Source organism: Bos indicus x Bos taurus, chromosome 17, assembly GCF_003369695.1.
Source record: "Bos indicus x Bos taurus breed Angus x Brahman F1 hybrid chromosome 17, Bos_hybrid_MaternalHap_v2.0, whole genome shotgun sequence".
NCBI lineage: Eukaryota > Metazoa > Chordata > Mammalia > Artiodactyla > Bovidae > Bos > Bos indicus x Bos taurus.
Window position 1 is genome coordinate 6745397 of NC_040092.1, and position 19675 is coordinate 6765071.

Here is a 19675-nt window from a genome sequence, read left to right on the forward strand (position 1 = left end):
CTGGGGTAAAGGAACCAAGAGTGAGAACTCATGGCTCTGAGTCCCAGCCTGACCAAATTATGGCGTTGGTAAGTGACGGTCAACAGAGGCTGCAGACATCCTGAGCTTATACAATTTGCCGTCTGCTTCCTGATTCTCTTGGTGGAAGAGCTTGGTCAACAGCAGAGCCCCAGAGCTCTGCCCAGGAGCTATGATTGCAGAGAGGTGAGGCGGGAAGATGATGCTTTGGGGGCCCCAGAGCTCTGCCCAGGAGCTATGATTGCAGAGAGGTGAGGCGGGAAGATGATGCTTTGGGGGGTTAGTCAGGCTTGAGCTGGAATCCTGAGCGCTTCCCTCGCCTGCTGTGTGACTTCAGGAGAGGTGCTCACCCTCTCTGGGCCTTCTCAGCCTGCTTTCGAGTGCACACACGCACACAGCTCATGCAGTTTTGTGAGGGTTAAGCGTGTGAATGTTGGGGAAGGGCTGGGCACAGCCACAGTGCCCATCAAACTGGGCTGTTTCCTTGGCTCAGCAGAGGAAACATCTTAAAGCTGCTTTAGGTTCAATAACCTCGTTCTCATCACGGAATCCGGATGCAGCCTCCCCCTCATTCTGGGCACCTCGCTGCTAGACTCTGGCGGTCCTCCTGTCTCACGCGTCATCTCCCGTCAGCCCCGACAGGCCTGGAATGATGCTGGAACCCCACGCCAGGTTCTTCCAGCATCTAAGAGGAGGACGGCGTGTCTCCTGACACCCGGCTTGACTTGTGAACTGATTAGCACGGGTGTCAGGGACGCCTTCTCACCAGAGTGCTGCGGATCCCGGGAGAAGCAGGGGACTGCCTTCTGGGAATCCCAGCAGCTGCTGCGGCCCAGAGGCTCTTTGAAGACTGTGCCTGATGAGTGAGGGGCCTTTCCTTTCTTTTTAAAAAATATCTCCACCCTTCAGTATTTTTAAATCAGCAGCTATTTTTAGCTTTTCATCTGTAGGTCTCAGCAGCTTGCATGACTCAAGATGCTTCTGACCACCCCCCTCCCACATTGGGTGCAGTTCACCTTCGGGGCTTCCCTGGTGGCTCAGCAGTAAAGAATCCGCCTGCTAATGCTGGAGACCTGGGTTCAGTTCCTGGGTCAGGAAGATCCCCTGGAGAAGGGAATGGCAACCCACTCCGGTATTCTTGCCTGGAGAGAATCCCATGGACAGAGGAGCCTGGCGGGTTACAGTCCATGGGGTTGTAAAGAGTCAGACACAACTGAGCATCTTTCACTCACTCACAGTCACTGGGGGACATGAGATCTGTATTTGCTTCCTGGGTGGCTGTAACGAAGGTCACTAGCCAGGGGGCTTAGGACAAAAGTCACTCCTTGTCTCCTAGCTCTGGAGGCGAGAAGCCTGAAGTCAAGAAGGCAGCAGGGTCCTGCTCCCTCCAAAACCTCCAAAGGCGGGTGCTTCCCTGCCTCTCCCCAGCTTCTGGTGGTTGCTGGCCATGCCTGGCACCCTCGATTTGCAGGCGCGAAACTCCCATCTCTGCTTCTGTCATCACGGGATGCTCTCCCAGCGTCTCTGTCTCCATCTTGGACCAAAATCTCCACTTTACTACAACATTTGCTTTTATCGTGGTTGTCTGGACCTGAACCCACAGTAACTCCAAGGGCTGCCTGTATCTGTTTATCCAGTAGAAGAGGACAAGGACTTTCTGGCTTTCCAATTGTCCTCCGACAGCGACGGCTTTTACCCGTCTGAATGGCAGGACCGCTTGTTTATGTGGTCATGAAAAAGGTCCACGAAGCCTATTTGGAAGACTCGTGAGAAGCGATAAAACATAGCCGCTGGAGCGGAAAGCCACGTCCTTAAGCCCTTTGCATCAGATGTAGATGAAGTGAAGTGAAAGTCGCTCAGTCGTGTCTGACTCTTTGCGATCCCATGGACTATAGAGTCATGGAACTCTCCAGGCCAGAATACTGGAGTGGGTAGCCTTTCCCTTCTCCAGGGGATCTTCCCAACCCAGGGATTGAACCCAGGTCTCCTGCACTGCAGGCAGATTCTTTACCAGCTGAGCCCCCAGGGAAGCCCCCAGGTGTAGATGAGTTTACAATAAACATAAATAATCAACATCTACCTTCTTGGTGTTCTAACTTTTGATTTTCCAATACTATCGTAGGCCTCAGTGTGGCTCTGGGAGCTTGGGCTGGCTGTGGATCTGCTTGAAACACACTCACGCAAGACAGCGCACAAACAGCAGTGTTGCCGATGCCTCTGAATCCCGGACATTGCGTGAGGCTTTGAGCCTTCTGCGGAGCCTCTGCTGCTGCTGCTGCTGTCACTTCAGTCGTGTCCGACTCTGTGCGACCCCACAGACGGCAGCCCACCAGGCTCCCCCATCCCTGGGATTCTCCAGGCAAGAACACTGGAGTGGGTTGCCATTTCCTTCTCCAATGCGGGAAAGTGAAAAGTGAAAGTCAAGTCCCTCAGTCATGTCTGACTCTTAGCGACCCCATGGATTGCAGCCCACCAGGCTCCTCCATCCATGGGATTTTCCAGGCAAGAGTACTGGAGTGGGGTGCCATTGCCTTCTCTGCTGCAGAGCCTCAGGCTTTCCTTAAGCAATGGGTCCCATCCCTCTCAGCACAGCAGAATCCCTGGGGAACTTCTGAAACTCAGGCTGCAGCCCAGACCTACAGCGTCCGGATCTCCAGGGAGTTTTCAGACATTCTAGACGATTCCCACGCGCTCCTGAGGCTGAGACCTCCAGACCCCTGCTCTCCACCTCCTCTGCCTGGTGAGAATATGGTGTTACTCTTCCATTCTCAGAGTGACCTTAGGAGCCTTTTTGGAGTTTTTATGGTAGAGAAACCCCCAAAGAGTTTTTTTTTTTTAAAGCCAAACATTTGTTTTCATGGCTCCATAGAGGAGGCCAAAGAGTTTAAATCCACTCTATTTACTGCCCTGTGGATGCTTGATTTTAAGCACGCAGGGTCAGGCCGGTCTGGGTCTGCCTCTGGCCTCCTGCATAACTAACTATGCTGTGTGAGCTGGGGCAACGATTTCATCTCTCTGAACCTCAGTATCTTCTTCAGAAGATGGAGACAGTACTGCTGTGTTCACAAAGCTACTAGAGGAGGGAGAGAGGGAATTCTGGTAAAGGAATCAACCAGTGTGTGTGTGCACGCGCGCATGTGTGTGTGTATGTGTTAGTCGTGTCTCTTTGGGACTCCATGGGTTGTAGTGTGTGTGTGTGTGTGTGTGTGTGTATATGTTAGTGGCTCAGTCGTGTCCAACTCTTTGGGATGCCATGGGCTGTAGTGTGTGTGTGTGTGTGTGTATGTATGTGTTAGCTGCTCAGTCATGTCAGGCTCTTTGGGACTCCATGGGCTGTAGTGTGTGTGTCTGTGTGTGTGTCTGTGTGTGTGTGTGTGTCTGTGTCTGTGTGTGTGTGTGTATGTGTATGTGTTAGTCGCTCAGTTGTGTCCGACTCTTTGGGACTCCATGGACTGTAGCCCGCCAGGCTCCTCTGTCCATGGAATTCTCCAGGTAAGAATACTGGAGTGGGCTGCCATTCCTTTCTCAGGGGATCTTCCAGAACCAGGGATCGAACCAGGGTCTCCTGCATTGCAGGCAGACTCAGCGCAGTGCCTGATAACTCACTGTAAATCTTAACCATATGATAACGTTTACCATAAATGTCGGAGTAGCAGCACCCTCAATCCTGTGAGCTGTGGTCATAGGACGGTAATCATAATAAATGCTCCCAACAGTGGGTGCTGCCTCCTCACAGCCCAGCCCTCCACCAGTAAGAAAAGGAAGCCAGCCCTCCCGGCAGGGTCCCCCGGGGGCTCAAGTCAGTGCGGAGGACTCACAAACACAGTGGGGCAGGCGAGAGGTCCAGATGGGGGTGCCGGTCTCGCGGCTGTAGCAGGTCAGGAGCGAGCTCCCCTCCAGCACGAAGCCCGGGTTGCAGGTGTACTGGATGGTGGTGCCCACCAGCAGCACGGGGTCAGAAATCAAGCGGGTCGAGTGGTCCACTTCCCCGGGGTCGGTGCAGTACATGACTGTGCGAGACAGATCAGACCAGGCGGCGTTAGGGCCACACGACCACCGGTTTGCTGAGAACTACAGAACGATCTGGAACACTTCCCCACTTAGTTTTTTCCTCATTTGAAAGACAATGCATGTGGCTGGAGAATAGGCCAGGACAAAAGAGACTTGATTTTAATTTTGCTTTTAAGAATTGGCGCTCCCGAGAAATGTTTGTGCCAGGGTCCGAGGACCCGTATGCAAGGTTGCACACTGCACCTAATGGTATTTGTAATGGAGGGATTTACCGTCTGATGACCTAAAGGGAAAAAAAGCCAAGACGGCTCTTACTTTTCTCGCAGAATGGGGGGTCGCTGCTCCAGCTGAGGTCCCACTGGCAGGTGAGGGTGTCGCTCCCCACGATGTCGTAGCCGGGGTCACACTGGTAGGTAATTCGGGCCCCCCTCACGAGCTCCGTGTGGGAAGTGGTTTTCCAGCCGTTCTGGATCTCGGGCAAATCAGAGCAGGAGTCGTTCCTCGACACCTCTTTAAAACAAAAATGTCATCCTTAGATGCGAAGGTGGCCTCTCTGTTGGGGGTTTGTTTTATGAATGTCAGAGGGAAGAGCAAATAGAAGATGAGGGCTCTGGAAATATGCAATACAACTTCTGAAACCTGGCAGGAGCTCTTAACCTGCAGGAACTCTTAACCTGCAGGAACTCTTCTAGAGGGGGCTTTTACGATGACTTTTTCCCACTGTGGATGTGCGACCTCCGGCCCCAGTCAAGCCTTTGGATGACAGCAGCTTCAGCTGACATCCTGACCACAACCTCATGAGAGATCCCAACTCAAGACCACTCAGTGTGAGCTCCTCAACTCTTGACTCACAGCAACTGTGAGGCAGTAAACATTTATGGCTAATTTGGGCATGGGGAGTCATCTGTCACATAGCAGTAGGTTGCTCCTGTCCTCAGCCTTGGGCTTCCCAGGAGGCTCAGTGGTAAGGAATCCGTCTGCCAATGCAGGAGAGACAGGTTCCATCCTGGGGTTGGGAAGATGCCCTGGAGAAGGAAATGGCAACCCACTCCAAAATTCTTGCCTGGGAAATCCCATGGACAGAGGAGCCTGGTGGGCTACAGTTCACAGGATCACAGCAGTCGGACATGACTAAGCATGCATACATGCACATGGCCTCAACCTCATCCTAAGAAATGTCCATAGATCTATGGGCTTGATGGATTAGCCACATACATTTTTTGTACTGCAGATTGAGACAAACATGTAACTATTAAGATAGAATAACTATTGGTTGCATTCTTCAGATCCCATTGCCTGCCATCAGTGAACATTAACCACACTCCAGAAAATGCTACACACAGCTTATCATCACACAGTCTTCCTCCAGAATAACTCTGTTTTCCTCCTGCCAACCTTTATTACTAAGGTAGCAATCCAAAGCCCACCACTATGACTCTCGCTTCAGAGTGCCCACTGCACAGATTTTGAGACAAGAGCTAATTACACCATATAATTAATTTGCGGCTCTTCTGTGCTTCTGGGGGAAGCAAAGCACCTCCTCTGTCTGCGGGAAAGTCATTCTGAGAAACAAGCAATGGTTTTTCCCCGGGATTTCATCATGATTTTATTTGAGGGAAGGAGATCTCCTGGGTGTCTGCGAGAAGGAGGGGAGCGGGAAACGGCTTCTAGAATTGCCTGGTGGGGAGCAGAAGCCTCTATTTTTAGGCCTTTGAAAAATCAGCCAAGCCCTGGATTTGGGACACAGCTGCAAAAGCTCAGACTCTGGATGAAAGAGGAGAAATGGGGGCAAAGACGGAATCTGCGGTCTGCCTTGTGCCAAGAGTTTTGAGACAGAACGATTTGCTTGCCTGACTTATTTTTTTGCATCTTCTTTTTTTTTTTTAAATATTTATACTTTAATTAGAGTACAATTGCTTGACAATGTCATGTTAGTTTCTGCTGTACAACAGCGTGAATCGGCTATATGCACACATATATATCCCTTCCCTCGAGAGCCTCCCTCCCGCTCCCCTCCCGCTCCCCTCCCGCCCCTCTAGGCTGTCACTGAGCATGAGTGGAGCTCCCTGTGTTAGACGGCAGCTTCCCACTAGCTGTCTATTTCACTCAGTGCTACTTGCTCCACCCGTCCCTCCCTCTCCTGCCTCAACGTGTCCACATGTCTGTTCTCTACATCTGCATGTCTGTTCCTGCCATGTGAATAGTTTCATCAGTACCTTCCTTCTAGATTCCATATATGTGTGTGCCTTTTCAGTGAGCCGACACGACTACACATTTCCACAGGACCTCCAGTCTCCTCCAGGGCACTCATCACGTTTGCCATTGCTCAGCGCTGCCACCGTGCAGCAGAGCCTTGGCTCAAAGTGTGGCCCCACTGTCCACTCACTGGGTGACCTTGGCCCAGTCACACAACCTTCTCTTCTTCAGTTTCAGATTCAAGAGACCCCCCCTGGAGACCCTGCTTCAGGAATCTACGTGTTCACCAAACATGCCAGGTGAAGGTTCTGGCATGATCTGTTCCTATGAAACTCTGTTAACTTTGCCAAACTTGCCTAGGAGGCAGATAACTTCCCTTCTAATTTTTTGTTGTTATCGTTCATTTTTTAGAAGCTGTGTGGCGCCTGTCACGTCAGTAAATATCTCTGAGCCTCACTGTCCTCAATCATAGAGTGGAGACAAGAATCATGACCCTGACTATCCCTAGAGGCAAGGTGGGAACTAATCAATGTGCAGGATGCCAGAACAACACTGATATGAGACGTATGGAGTCAGTGATTTGTTTTGACTAAGACATGAGTGCCTACCATGTGGCAGGTGCCAGGATTTAGGGATCTGAAGTCATGGTTCCATTTTCATGGTCAAGATCAGCACGATGGTCCAATTTTTGGCAAAATATGTATTGAGTACATGCCACCACTTCCCAGTCTTATGCTCATAGCAGACATCACTAATCAATCACAGCAACTTCTTTCTTTGAGTCAAGCTGAAACCTCACAATCCTTTTCCACACAACACTCCAGGGAGCCACAGTCATTTGATTGGAGCTAACCCACAATATGGAGCTTATTTATTATCCTGGGATTAGAGGAATAAACACACAAGTGACCAATAACTCTTTGCAAAACACTGCTTACTCATCTCTGCTTTTTAAGTCCCTTCCCTCCCATATGCTTGACCACAGACAAAGCAAAACATAAGAAGCAATGAGGAGACTGGGTCTTTGCTTCCGTCTGTGCAGACAAGGATTATGGGAAGTCAGAACCATGTAGGTTCAGGGTTCCCATGGACAGTTCTGACAGCATCCAGGGCAGATAAGCCTTGGCCACCTTGCAGAGCTGGGGTCAGGCCTTGAGATCAGTCTAGGAGCTTCAGAATTCTCTAGATGACAAGAGAAACCCCCAACCCTCCCGTTTGACCCCTCTACTGGACGGGAGTTGCATCTACATCTGGTTAAATCTAGACCCAGTGTAGCAAACACCTCTCCCGTGCCCATGACAGACATCACTAATCAATCATGGCACCCTTTTCCACTGACTTCAGACCTGGCTTCCTCTGAAATCAACATGGTCTTCAGGCCAGGTTCAGTTCAGTTCAGTCGCTCAGTCGTGTCCGACTCTTTGTGACCCCATGAATCGCAGCACGCCAGGCCTCCCTGTCAGGCCAGGTAGTGATGAACAATTGATTGACATCAAAATTAAATACAAGGTTTCCTCGGTGGTCCAGTGGTTGAGAATCCACCTTGTAATGCAGGGGACCCCAGTTTGATCCCTGGTCTGGGAAGATACCACATGTCGTGGAGCAACTGGGCCTGTGCGCCACAACTCCTGAAGTGGTACAGTTAGAGGCCATGCTCTGCAGTGAGAGAAGAGGCCCCAACAAGAAGCCTGCACCCCGCAGTTAGAGAGTAGCCTCTCTAGTAGCCACACCTAGAGAAAAGCCCATTTGCAGCAACGAAGACCCAGCACAGCCAAAAAAAAAAAAAAAAAAACTGTTAAAAAAATTAAATACAGAAATTAGCTATGTATTTCTTTAATAGAAATAAGAAAAACTGGAACTGTTCTCTCTTTTTGTGTTACCTATACGAGCCAGGCTGTGCACCCCGGGGAAGCACTTGCTGGAATCCTGTGCTCATCAGGATATGGTCCTGCTATTGTCTGCTAATGGGACTCTCTCTCCCATTTTTACTAACTGGCTCAAGGGCAGGGAGAGAATTCTATTTGTTCCCGTATCCTGATGCCTCGCACAGGGCCTGGCATGAAAGTTTGTGAACCAAACGCTCTGGAAACAAAGACAATGGATTTGAAGATGAAATAAAATAATACACATAATAGTGCTGGCCAATTTCAAATTGTCACACGAATCTGAGTTTTCCGGCATCAATTAACAAGAACACCTCCTCTTCAAGATAGTGCCAAACTGAACACTGGCCGGGCTTTCTGGTCAACCTTGGGCAGCCTTGGGGAGAGTCAGATTTCCATCATCAAGCTGAATGCAATTTTGGAAGACTGACCCGGGTACCAGAGGAGACAAACGAGCAAAACCTATGACCTCATCTTCCAGGAGGGAGGGAGGTGGGGAAGAAAGGTCTAAGGAGATGGATTGAAGCTGAGTCACCAGAAACTCTCCCTCCAAAGGCAGCTGACTCCGGAGGGCACCTGGCCTGGAAAGCCTCTGCCCAGGGCATTGGCCGGTAAAGAAGGCGTGGAAAGTGGCAGCCATAACACTCTGAAGAACTCAGCACTGCAATCAAGGGTGAAAAGGCCCCCGAGACACGTAACAAAGAAGACAGACACTTGTGACTGCTTTTCTGAGAGATGCATGCAGAGCAGGGAAGGGATGGGAGTGTCCACCAGCTGGAAATAAAAAGCAGGGGACCAAGAGGGCTATTTTGAGGCATTATTCTGCCATCTTCTCTGTCTGCCAGTTTCCCAAATGAAGTCATATTCCCTGCCTCAACAACAACACCAACAAGCAAACAAAACCAAACAAATGCAGGGGACTTATTTTCAGATGCATGAAGCTCCTTAAGACAGCCAGTGGTCAGGGAAGTGGGTTGCATTCTGGAGGCCAGAGAAGGTACAAAGAGAACACTTTGCATTGGCTGGATATGGGCAAATCTTCAAGCCAGTGGGAAGAACCAAAGACATGGAATCTTGTTCAGGCAAGACTACTGATGGAGATGCACTATGGCCACAGGAGGAGTTAAGTTCCTGCAAAAATCTCCAGGTCAATAACGTGTTAAGTCATGATCTACTAAATCCTGGCATCAACCCCGTGGAAGACGCATCACTATTTCCATTTTACAGATGACAAGAAGAGGCTCAGAGAGGTTAAGTGACTTGCCCAAGGTCACACAGCCATTGATGACAGTGCTAGGACTCGAAACCTGGTCCTTCCGATTAGAGAGCCCACCTCTTAAAAAAATGAAAAAACAATGTATATTTCCTGTGCCAATATATTAAAAAACTCAGATAGCACCACACTCCCCAAAAGACACATCTAGAGGGAATGGTCTTGGCTTGCATCTAACACAAAGACAGACAGTAACTGGCTAAAACACTTACCGATGTAGTTCATGATGAATCCCTGGCCCTTCCCAAAGATGAGGCCGGCGGGGTCCGAGTGGAACTGGATGGTTAGGTCCGGCGTGGACGAGTACAGCTTCTGGGGGCCGCTGTTTCCCAGGTACTGTCCCAAGATGTGGGGCATGACCTCGTCACCGTCGTAGATGGTCAGGATGTCACTGTTGCTGAGGTTCAGGCTTGGGGGACAGAGAGAAGAGGAGGGGGTCTTGAGAAGCCAAGTTACAGGCATTCAATAAGACTATTATTTTTTTTCAGGCAGCACTCATTCTCTTGAGATATACTATGTGGTCAGGGCCCAAGCTAAGAAGTGGGGGGTGAGGGAGCCACAGGCTGAACCTGTAAATGGCCCATGCTGGTCTTTCCTGCACGCAGGAATGGATCTGTACATGGACTGGGCTTTTGAAGACTCATTCATGAAATGACCATTCCTGCCGAGAGGTCACCGCAGGGCCAAGTGCTGCAGAGCCAGCAGGTGTGCCTTCGATACCCCCGTCATTAACAACCCTTCCCTGGGGGAAATGAGTGCTGGCCCTGAGCCCCCTGCTGGCGGTGTGACATGGGTCTTCCATCTTTCTCTGACGCAGAACAAGCTGACTGCTTGCTAACTATAACTTGCCTCCTCATATAAAGTGAAATGATCTTTCCACTTATTATGTGACAAATGCCTCAAAATCAGCCAGGTTATCTATTATGTTTTGAGGATGGGACCGCGGGTGGGGTGGAGAAAGACAAAAGATTCATGGAAGATGCTCCAACCTGCCATCACTATTCATACCGGCATGGGATGACACGCTTTTAAAGACCCAAACACAGGACAGTCCACTGATGAAGGACAGTTAACAATCCAGGAAGCACTTCAGTAAGGCCCAGAAACCAGGGCTATGGCAGGCGTGCTGGACAAAACTGATCTCTGATTGTAGGGACGCCAGATAATTCAGCTTTGGCTGCATCAATCAAGGCAGCCCTGATTGTGTCCCCTCCTTTCCTTGTGTCCCCTCCCTAATATTTCCAAGCATTTACTAGGTGTTAGGGCTTCCCAGGAGGCACTAGTGGTAAAGAACCTGCCTGCCAGTGCAGGAGATCTAAGAGACACGGTTTTGATCCCTGGAGGACGGCATGGCGGACCACTCTAGTATTCTTGCCTGGAGAATCCTATGGACAGAGGAGACTGTGGGCTACAGTCCATGGGGGTCACACAGAGTCAGACACAATTGGAGCAACTTAGCATGCACGCAGCATGTGGCAGGCGCTGTGTGGCGCTCAGAAAACAGGAGGAGCCACAGAACAGTGGTCTGTTCAGACTAGAAAGCCAGGGATTGCGGCAGGAGTTATCATCGTAAGTGCAGAGAAGGGAGTCTAACGTAGATGGGGCGCAGCATGGAAGCCTCCCTGGAGGAGGTGGCACTTGCTCAGGACCCAAAAGAAAGAGAAGGGGACCACAAGGCAGGCGTGCAGGAGAGGCAGAGAGGGCAGTGCCCGTGGCAGAGGGAGGAAGGGAGAAGGGTCACGGCTCCCAAAGGGGCACACCTGGCGGCCCCTGTGCCCAGCTTTGGGAACAGACGTGGGAATGGAGACTAGGCCACGAAGGATTTAGAGAGCCAAGTTTAGGTCCTCTGGGTGTCACCTTGCAGGGGATGGAAGACACGAAAGGATATTAAACAGGAGCATCCTGACGGACCAACTCACTGCCAGAGGAGAGGCGTTCCAGGAAACGGCCTTCAGTGAAGTTCTGGGAACTGATGCGGGATGATGATGCCTCCCCCCACCAAGCTTCATCCAACGCTCGAGGGCAGTGTTTGCTGCCACTCTGGGAGCAGGGAGGAGATAAGAAAACTGCCCCTGGTGGTGCTTCGAGGAATAAGAACAAAGCGACACAAACACAAGGCCCGCCGCTGAAGGTCTGCTTCCAGCAGGCAGGGGTGCGCGGCATCCTCCATCCCTCATGTCTAGTTGCTCCAACGAGTGGCTTTGGGAGATTCCAACTGCCCCCACACCCTGCATCAGCTTCCCCTGCACCACTCCTCAGAATATCCTCTCCTGAAAAAAAGGTCTGCGCTTGCTTTGCACACAGGGCTTTAAGACTAAGTTCCCAGACTCAGCCTATCCCCTGCCAGTTTCCAACTAAATGACAACCTCTAAACCCCTATTACATTTACATTCTGGAGTCACTACCTTCTTCTGCATACAGTAGGTGCCCAGTAGATGCTACGCTATGAAAGAGCCTGCCGGAGAGTCTATTTGGCAACAGAAATAGTAGGGTTAATGTCAGCTTTTGGACTATGGAAGAGCCTCTTAACTCTAAGTACCGTGAAACATCAATGGCTCATGAAAGCGCTGGAGCAGGCCAGTATGAAACGCAGCAGAGTGGAGACGTTTGTTCCATAAGCCGACTTCACAGCCAATTCGCTGCAACAGTGGTTTGCAGACATGCATGACTTCACTTTATTCTATCATTCATTTCAATGATCTCAGTGCAGCAGAAGCATCTTCTAGGGTGCAAAGACCTTTCATTTGAAAACCCAAGAGCAACTGTCTGTTCTTTCTAAAATAGGAAGGAACAGTGCTCTGAGAAGAGCACACAGCCTTGGGAATCAGAAAGGTCTGGTTTGATTCCTGTTTCGACACTTTGATGGAGGGCGTGTGGTTTTTCTGAAGTTCCTTGCCTATGAATTGGGCTTACCATTTCCAGTCTATGTCATGGGTTTTCAGAGTGATGTAAGGGATGCAGGAGATCTGGGATCAGATTCTAGGTTCACTGATAGCACCTGGGCAGAATGTTATGTCATGTTGTAATGTTATTATGGGCATCATCACCATCCCCATCATCACCACCACCATCATCATCACCAACACCACCACAACCATTATCATCACCATCAACACCATCATGACCACAACCATCATCAACACCATCATCAACATCACCACAAACATCAACACCACCACTACCATCACCACCACCACAAAAATCATCATCATTATCATCACGACCATTATAATCATCACCACCACCACCATCATCATCATCATCAACACCACCACCACCATTATCATCACTACCACCACCACCATCACCACCATCCCGATCATCATCACCACCACCAACACCATCACTACCACCATCATTATCATCACCACCATTATGACCAACATCAACACCACCACCGTCATGACCATCATCACCACCATCACCATCAGTACCATCACCACCACCACCACCATCATTATCATAACCACCATCATCACCATCATCAACACCGCTGCCATCATCAACACCACCACCATCACAATCCCCACTTTGATGCTTACCAAGAAAACAGTAATGATAAAAATCAGCCTGGAGCTGCTGCCTTCCTGGAGGCAGAACAAAGGAAGAAAGGGGAGGTACTGGGAGTGAGCCGCCCATCACTGGCAAGAACAGAGATGTTTCCCAGGTCTGGATGTGAACCCTGATGGAGGCAGCCCCTGTGCATCTCCTTAAAAATGGTCCCACCCTGAAAGGGCAATAGAATCCAGCAGAGGGCAAGGTCCAGACCATCCAGGCTGCTGCTGTTCAGTCATTTCAGTCGTGTCCGACTCTGTGTGACCCCATAGACGGCAGCCTACCAGGCTCCCCTGTCCCTGGGATTCTCCAGGCAAGAACACTGGAGTGGGTTGCCATTTCCTTCTCCAATGCATGAAAGTGAAAAGTGAAAGGGAAGTCGCTCAGTCATGTCTGACTCTTAGCGACCCCATGGACTGCAGCCCACCAGGCTCCTCCATCCATGGGATTTTCCAGGCAAGAGTACTGGAGTGGGGTGCCATTGCCTTCTCTGCCAATATCAAATACGCTCTATAAGAGCAAGGAAAAAAGATTAGCACTCTATACCTTCCATAGTGTAACAGGGTGGTGACATTTGGCTGTCCTGTGAGAAAGAAATAGCCCAGAGCCCCTTTCCCTTTGCAGAATTCCCAGCCCAAGAAGACCTGTAGAGGGAGGGGTGAGCTTTTACAACAAATAATCTTTAGAGCTATATGATTATTAGACTCAACTACACTTGTTGTGACCAGAAGACCCATGAAAACAAAGCTTTCAGCCAGAGAAGCAAAACAATGGAGAAGGTGCATGAAGGATAGTGGGAGAAAGAATAAAGGTACTTTCTCCTGTATCCTTCTTGTTCAGTCGCTCAGTCGTGTCTGACTCTTTGTGACCCTGTGGACTGCAGCACACCAGGCTTCCCTGTCCTTCTGGATCCATCTTTTTGAGAGGCTGGTTCCAATGATATATACAAATGCTGGTAATTGATTTTCCCTCCTGATCCAAAGATGAGCCTGTGTTTTTGCTTGCCTATTCAGCTGTGTTTGATACACTGAGTTCATCCAGGGTCCCTGCCGCTGGGCCACCCCCCAGCAATCGAGAGGAAAACGCAGAGACTTAACGGCGGGCAGATTGGCCACAGGGCAGAGCAGGGCTTTCAGCAGGGGATAGAAGAGAGATGTCAGCTAGATACAATCTGAGGAGGCGCCGAGAAATCAGGATGTCAGTTTGACTCCAGTGCCAACGGGAGATGGAGAGGTGCTGGCAGGCAGGCGGGTTTGATCTGACTGGAATTGGGTGTAGCAGGTCCCCCGCAGGGAGGATTCCACAGGAAGACAGAGCTCCCCACGGCCAGCCCCCGCCTGTGCCAGCCCCCCTTAGCTGTCAGAGGGAAAGGCTTTCCTTGGGCGCAGGGGTCTTGAGCTCTTGCCGGAAGATCGCGGCCTCTGCGTCTCCTTCGACACAACAAGCCATCTCTTTCTCCTTAGTCTCTGCCATTGGCTTTTCTCCGTCTTTCAGCTGGATTGTGGGGTGATCTGAAGGCTTACTGACTCCATCCTACCCTGGCTCCCACCCCTCTCCCAGCAGCAGTCAGGTAAATCCTTCCCAAACACAAACCTGGACGCCTTCCCTCAACAGTTCAGTAGAGGAGCAGACGAGGTCTATTCACCCAATGGAATCTTATTCAACCATGAAAAGTGTCTGGGGACAATACCTCACTTAGCATTTAAGTGACGCTACCGGCTCAGTATTACCCATTCAAACAGCAACCCCACAAACTAAGACATATTACCATTTCCTCACAGAGAAGGAAACTGAAGGTCAGCCAGGAGAAGCCATCTGCCCAAGGTCACATATGTGGTCACATATGATCCACACCTTGGATCAAACCTATGTCTGTCAGAGCAAAAGCCCAAGATAGGAACCACTGTTTCATACAACATCCCATGAAATTCCCACACAGATGTGCCCCCAAAGTGTACCCAGACAAGGACCTATTGTATAGCATGGGGAACTATATTCAATATTTTGCAATAATCTATAAGGGAAAATAATCTGAAAAAAACACTTATAACTGAATCAACTTGCTGTATGCCCGAAACACATACAACACTGTAAATCAACAACACTTCAATAAAAACAAGAAAGAAAAAATATGCTCAGGTTCAGTCTTATCTCAGAAAATGCAAATTAAAAATTACAAATAAAACTTGCAGAATGAGGAAGCCTTGTTTCACTGTTCCCTGCATCCCAATATGCCTTTGGTTCACATGCTGTCATGACTAGAGTTCATTTGAATATTTCTTCTTTCTACAGACTCCCCATGTAAAAAATATTTTGTCTCCTAAACATTTTACATTTCTTGGTCACAAATTTGTTTCATCTTGTTGCTGATGGCATACAACAGAGTATGTGATAAAGTCAGTGTTAAACTGACTACTTGGTCTGGGTGGTTTTATTTCAGTAGAATGAGATTTGTTACAATTTTGCAAATATTTTAAGAGTCTGGAAAAGATGCTTAAGAAACGGATATAGCGTTTGTCTCGATGGGGGGGGCTGTTTGCTGGGGAAGGGTGGGAAACTTTCATAGTAGACCCTTCTGTACCTTTGGGGTTTGAATCATGTGGGTATTTTATCTCTTCACAAAGGATAAAACCAGCCCGAGGGACCCTCATCATAGCTTCCACAAGGGTCTAGAAAGCCAAAGAGGTGAAGATAGAATGTAAATTTGAATCTGACATATATTAGCAAGTGTACTTCCTCTTGACCAGCAGAGGGCAGTGTGCACTTAAGCAAGACACAGGCATCTCTTTCCCCTGCAGGGCAACCCCATCTCCCCATCCTTACTCCAACAAACCAGGACCCTGCAAGTGGGGAGAAGGTGGTAGGGGAGCTTTGTAACCGCTGAGCTGTAGTTAATATTCCACAGAAGGCGCAGAAAGAAATGACGAGCAAGCCACCTTGCTTCTCTTACTCCTTTCCTAACAAACATCTGACCTTTGCTTAGCAATCTCGCCTTTAAAAGCCTCTCCTGAGTAGTATTCACAAGACGATTTGCGGTAGACAAACATCTTTGGAAATGTCTAATGGTTATGTATTTATTTAAATGTGAATTAGAAAAATATATAAATATATGGTTTGCACATCAAACTTCTCATTTCATGGACATTATCTTGCTTAGAGGAAGTCAAGTGAAAAAGGCAAGCCAATTTAAGGAGGGAAATAAAAAGCAGCTGGTAATAGAATTGGGCTGTGGAAATAGCAAAAATTAGCCCACAGAATTCCACTCCGTTTTTCAGCCTTTCAGGACTTCCATGGGGTCCACGGGGCAGGGGAGGGGCGGGCAGCCCATCTCTGCTGTCTCAAACATCTTTGGACACCAGATCCTTTGCAGCCTCAAGACCTGCCTTAGCCAGGCTGGTCCTCTAATCTGGAATGGCTCTCCTCTCCTCTCTGCCTGACGTCATTTTATAGGTCCCTCTGCGCTTCCTACACCCTCCTGCATCTATGGCCGTATGAAGCTAGCCAAGGCTTTCAGAAGGCTTCCTCAGAGCCAGGAGCTGTTCTTAGCACTTCACACGCGCCCTTTCATTTTATCCTCAGATGAACTCTCCAAGAAGCATCATTCTTACTCATTCCACAGATAAGCAAACTGAGGCACCCAGAGGTGAAGAAACACGCTGAAGCTCACAGCTGGTCATACGGGAGAGCTGTGTAGTTATAAGGCGTGATTCTAGCACTGAACCGTGGGACTCTACCTGCCTATGTCAGCTCTCATACCAGGCTGCGAGCTCCCCGAAGGGACATGCCCAAGCTCAGGGCTTCATAAAGGTGAAATAAATGATGAATGATGGTGAATTTATTTCTGCTTTTTCCAGGTGAGCAAACTGAGGCTCAGAGGGATTCAATGACTTTCTCAAGAAAACACCACCTTGCAATCAAGGCAGGACCTCCACCGGACCACAGAGATGGGTGATTAAATACACCATTGACTTTAAATAAGGGAAAGAGGAGCAGAACCCATAAATGCAGTTGTAAGTGCAATAAAACTTCTATAAAACACGTTTTTTCTGAAGGCCTTAAGAAAAAGACTTGTTTAGAATTCTTTTGTATCCGTTCTCTCTTCATATCCCCTCAGCCACATGGTGAGGAGACCTGAGAAAATGAAGTCCCATTTCACAGAGAAGTAAACTGAGCCCACGAAGGCCCAGATCCCAAGGCCTTGGCTCCTTCACGAAGCCACGCGGCCAATGCCAGGCACTCCCTGGCACCGTGGAATTGCTGAGGGACCCTCTGGCCCAGGGCTAATTTGGTTTCAATTTAATTTGATAGAATAGAAGGTGGGACAAGAAACCATGTCACCTCCGGGGAGGGCAGAGAAAACCAATTTCTCTGGCTCCCTAAAAAGACCCATTAAAGCATAAAAAATGAACAGTTTTCTCATTTCCTTCTCTGTCCTTCCCTATGTCTCTGCTTTCTTTCCTTCCTTTCTCTTCCAGATGCTCACCAAGTGCATGTCTGTGTAGGGCTCAGACCCAGCCTTCACTCAGTCCCGGCTACACAAGAGAATCTCTGGGGAGATTTAAAAACTCCCGATGATGTCCAGGCTGCATCCCAGGTCAACGGGACCCTCAGCATCTCGGGGTGCAGGTCCCCGGCATCAGTGTCACTGAAGTTCCCCAGGAGGTTGTGCTGGCAGCCGGGACTGACGGCTGCTGCCCTGGAGGTTTCGATGTGGGTGAGACCCCACCTCTGTTCTGCCTCTCTTCCCTCCTTTTCCTCCACTTTTCTCCTTGTCTTGACCAATTCCCCCTCGGATCTCCAATCAGAAGGAGAAGAAACATACTCCCCCCTCACTGGATGTGCCTTTCCTCTGGGGCCACCCCACGGGCTGACCTGCCTCATCCCTGGGCTGAGCTGATTCACAACACGGCGGGCCAGGCTTCAGCAGGATCAACAATAAGGCACATCGCCCCCAGCGCTGCAGACCAGTGGCAAGCCCAGCACTTCTCAGCTGCCTTGCTGGGAAAGCAGAGAGAAATCAGTCCGTAGCCGCCATGGCGCTTTTTGCTCCATCTTGAGAGGTAGTGTGAAGAGAATGAACTCTGGGTTCAAATCCTCAGTGTGCTGGTTTCTAGCTAGGCGACCTTGAGAAAGTGACTTAACCTCATTGATCCTCAGTGTCCTCACCTGTAAAATGGGGATAATATTGCTGAAAGCTGTCAACATCATAGTCAATGCCAGGAATTCAATTAACAGAGCATATTTTTTTTTGTCTGTGAAAAAAATATATTCGTAATGAATTATACAGCCTGCTAAGGGGAGAGGGTTGTGGTGTCAGGAGATATCATTGAGAGCCCCCCTCCCCCTGTTGCTTCTTTGCTTTGTGACTATGGACAAGGCACTTGCCCAGCCTGGGCCTCAGTTTTTCTAGATGAAAATCTCAGAACGCACCAATTGTAAAAAAAAAAAAAAAGAAAAGAAAAGCAAGAAAGTGTGGCCACAGTTTCCTTCTGCTTCACGCTTTCCTTCTTCCCAAGAGGTCAGACCCCCATCTTCCCTGCCGTCTCCATCATGAGCAGGTAAGGGATGGGGTTGAGAACTCAGGGATTCGGACACAGGCTGGTGAAGCTTGGGTTTCCCGCACCCAAGGGTGGCCAGAGGCGGCCTCGCGGCCCTTCCCGGACTTTCCTGTGTGCAGACGCCCACATCGCTCCCTCTTTCTGGACAGGAGTTTCTCCACATTTACACAGTTAGTGGGTGGGACGGAGGCCTTCTTCATTTTAGGACCTCTGAGTCAGGGTAAAAGAGCTGAACTTGAGAGAGTATAATTAAAGCATAAATTAGAGTTTAATTAAGGGTGGGTTGGGACTTGTGGTGTGTGTGTAGTGCGTGTGGTGTGTTGTCTGTGTGTCTTGTGTGTGTAGTGTGTATGGGGTATGTGTGTAGTGTGTGTGTTGTGTTGTGTGTGTAGTGTGTATGGTGTCTGTGTAGTGTGTGTGGTGTGTTATCTGTGTGTGGTGTGTGTGTAGTGTGTATGGGGTATGTGTATAGTGTGTGTGGTGTGTTGTGTGTGTGTGGTGTGTGTGTAGTGTGTATGGGGTATGTGTATAGTGTGTGTGGTGTGTTGTGTGTGTGTGGTGTGTGTGTAGTGTGTATGGGGTATGTGTGTAGTGTGTGTGGTGTGTTGTGTGTATAGTGTCTGTGTAGTGTGTGTGGTGTGTTATTTGTGTGTGTTGTGTGTGTAGTGTGTATAGGGTATGTGTATAGTGTGTGTGTGTTGTGTTGTGTGTGTAGTGTGTATGGTGTCTGTGTAGTGTGTGTGGTGTGTTATCTGTGTGTGGTGTGTGTGTAGTGTGTATGGGGTTTGTGTATAGTGTGTGTGTGTTGTGTGTGTAGTGTGTACGGGGTATGTGTATAGTGTGTGTGGTGTGTTGTGTGTGTAGTGTGTTGTGTGTGTTATCTGTGTGTGTTGTATGTGTAGTGTGTATGGGGTATGTGTGTAGTGTGTGTGGTGTGTAGTGTGTGTGTGTTGTGTGTGTGGTGTGTTGTGTGTGTAGTGTGTATGGGGTATGTGTGTGTTGTGTGTGTAGTATGTGTGGTATGTTGTGTGTAGTGTGTGTGGTGTGTTATCTGTGTGTGTTGTGTGTGTAGTGTGTATGGGGTATGTGTGTGTAGTGTGTATGGGGTATGTGTGTGTTGTGTGTGTAGTATGTGTGGTATGTTGTGTGTGTAGTGTGTGGTGTGTTATCTGTGTGTGTTG

General features: G+C 49.2%; 1 protein-coding gene across 3 annotated transcripts in view; it reads right to left on the minus strand.

The window, feature by feature from the left end:
* Positions 1 to 19675, minus strand: part of SEZ6L (seizure related 6 homolog like) — a 191487-nt gene that overhangs the window by 19550 nt on the left and 152262 nt on the right. For all 3 annotated transcript variants that reach the window (XM_027566454.1, XM_027566453.1, XM_027566452.1), the window contains exons 10-12: positions 9594 to 9790; positions 4345 to 4539; positions 3837 to 4028 (exon numbers count right to left, since the gene is read on the minus strand). In XM_027566454.1, coding sequence (XP_027422255.1) covers positions 3837 to 4028; positions 4345 to 4539; positions 9594 to 9790 — 584 coding nt within the window. The remainder of the gene's footprint in view (positions 1 to 3836; positions 4029 to 4344; positions 4540 to 9593; positions 9791 to 19675) is intronic.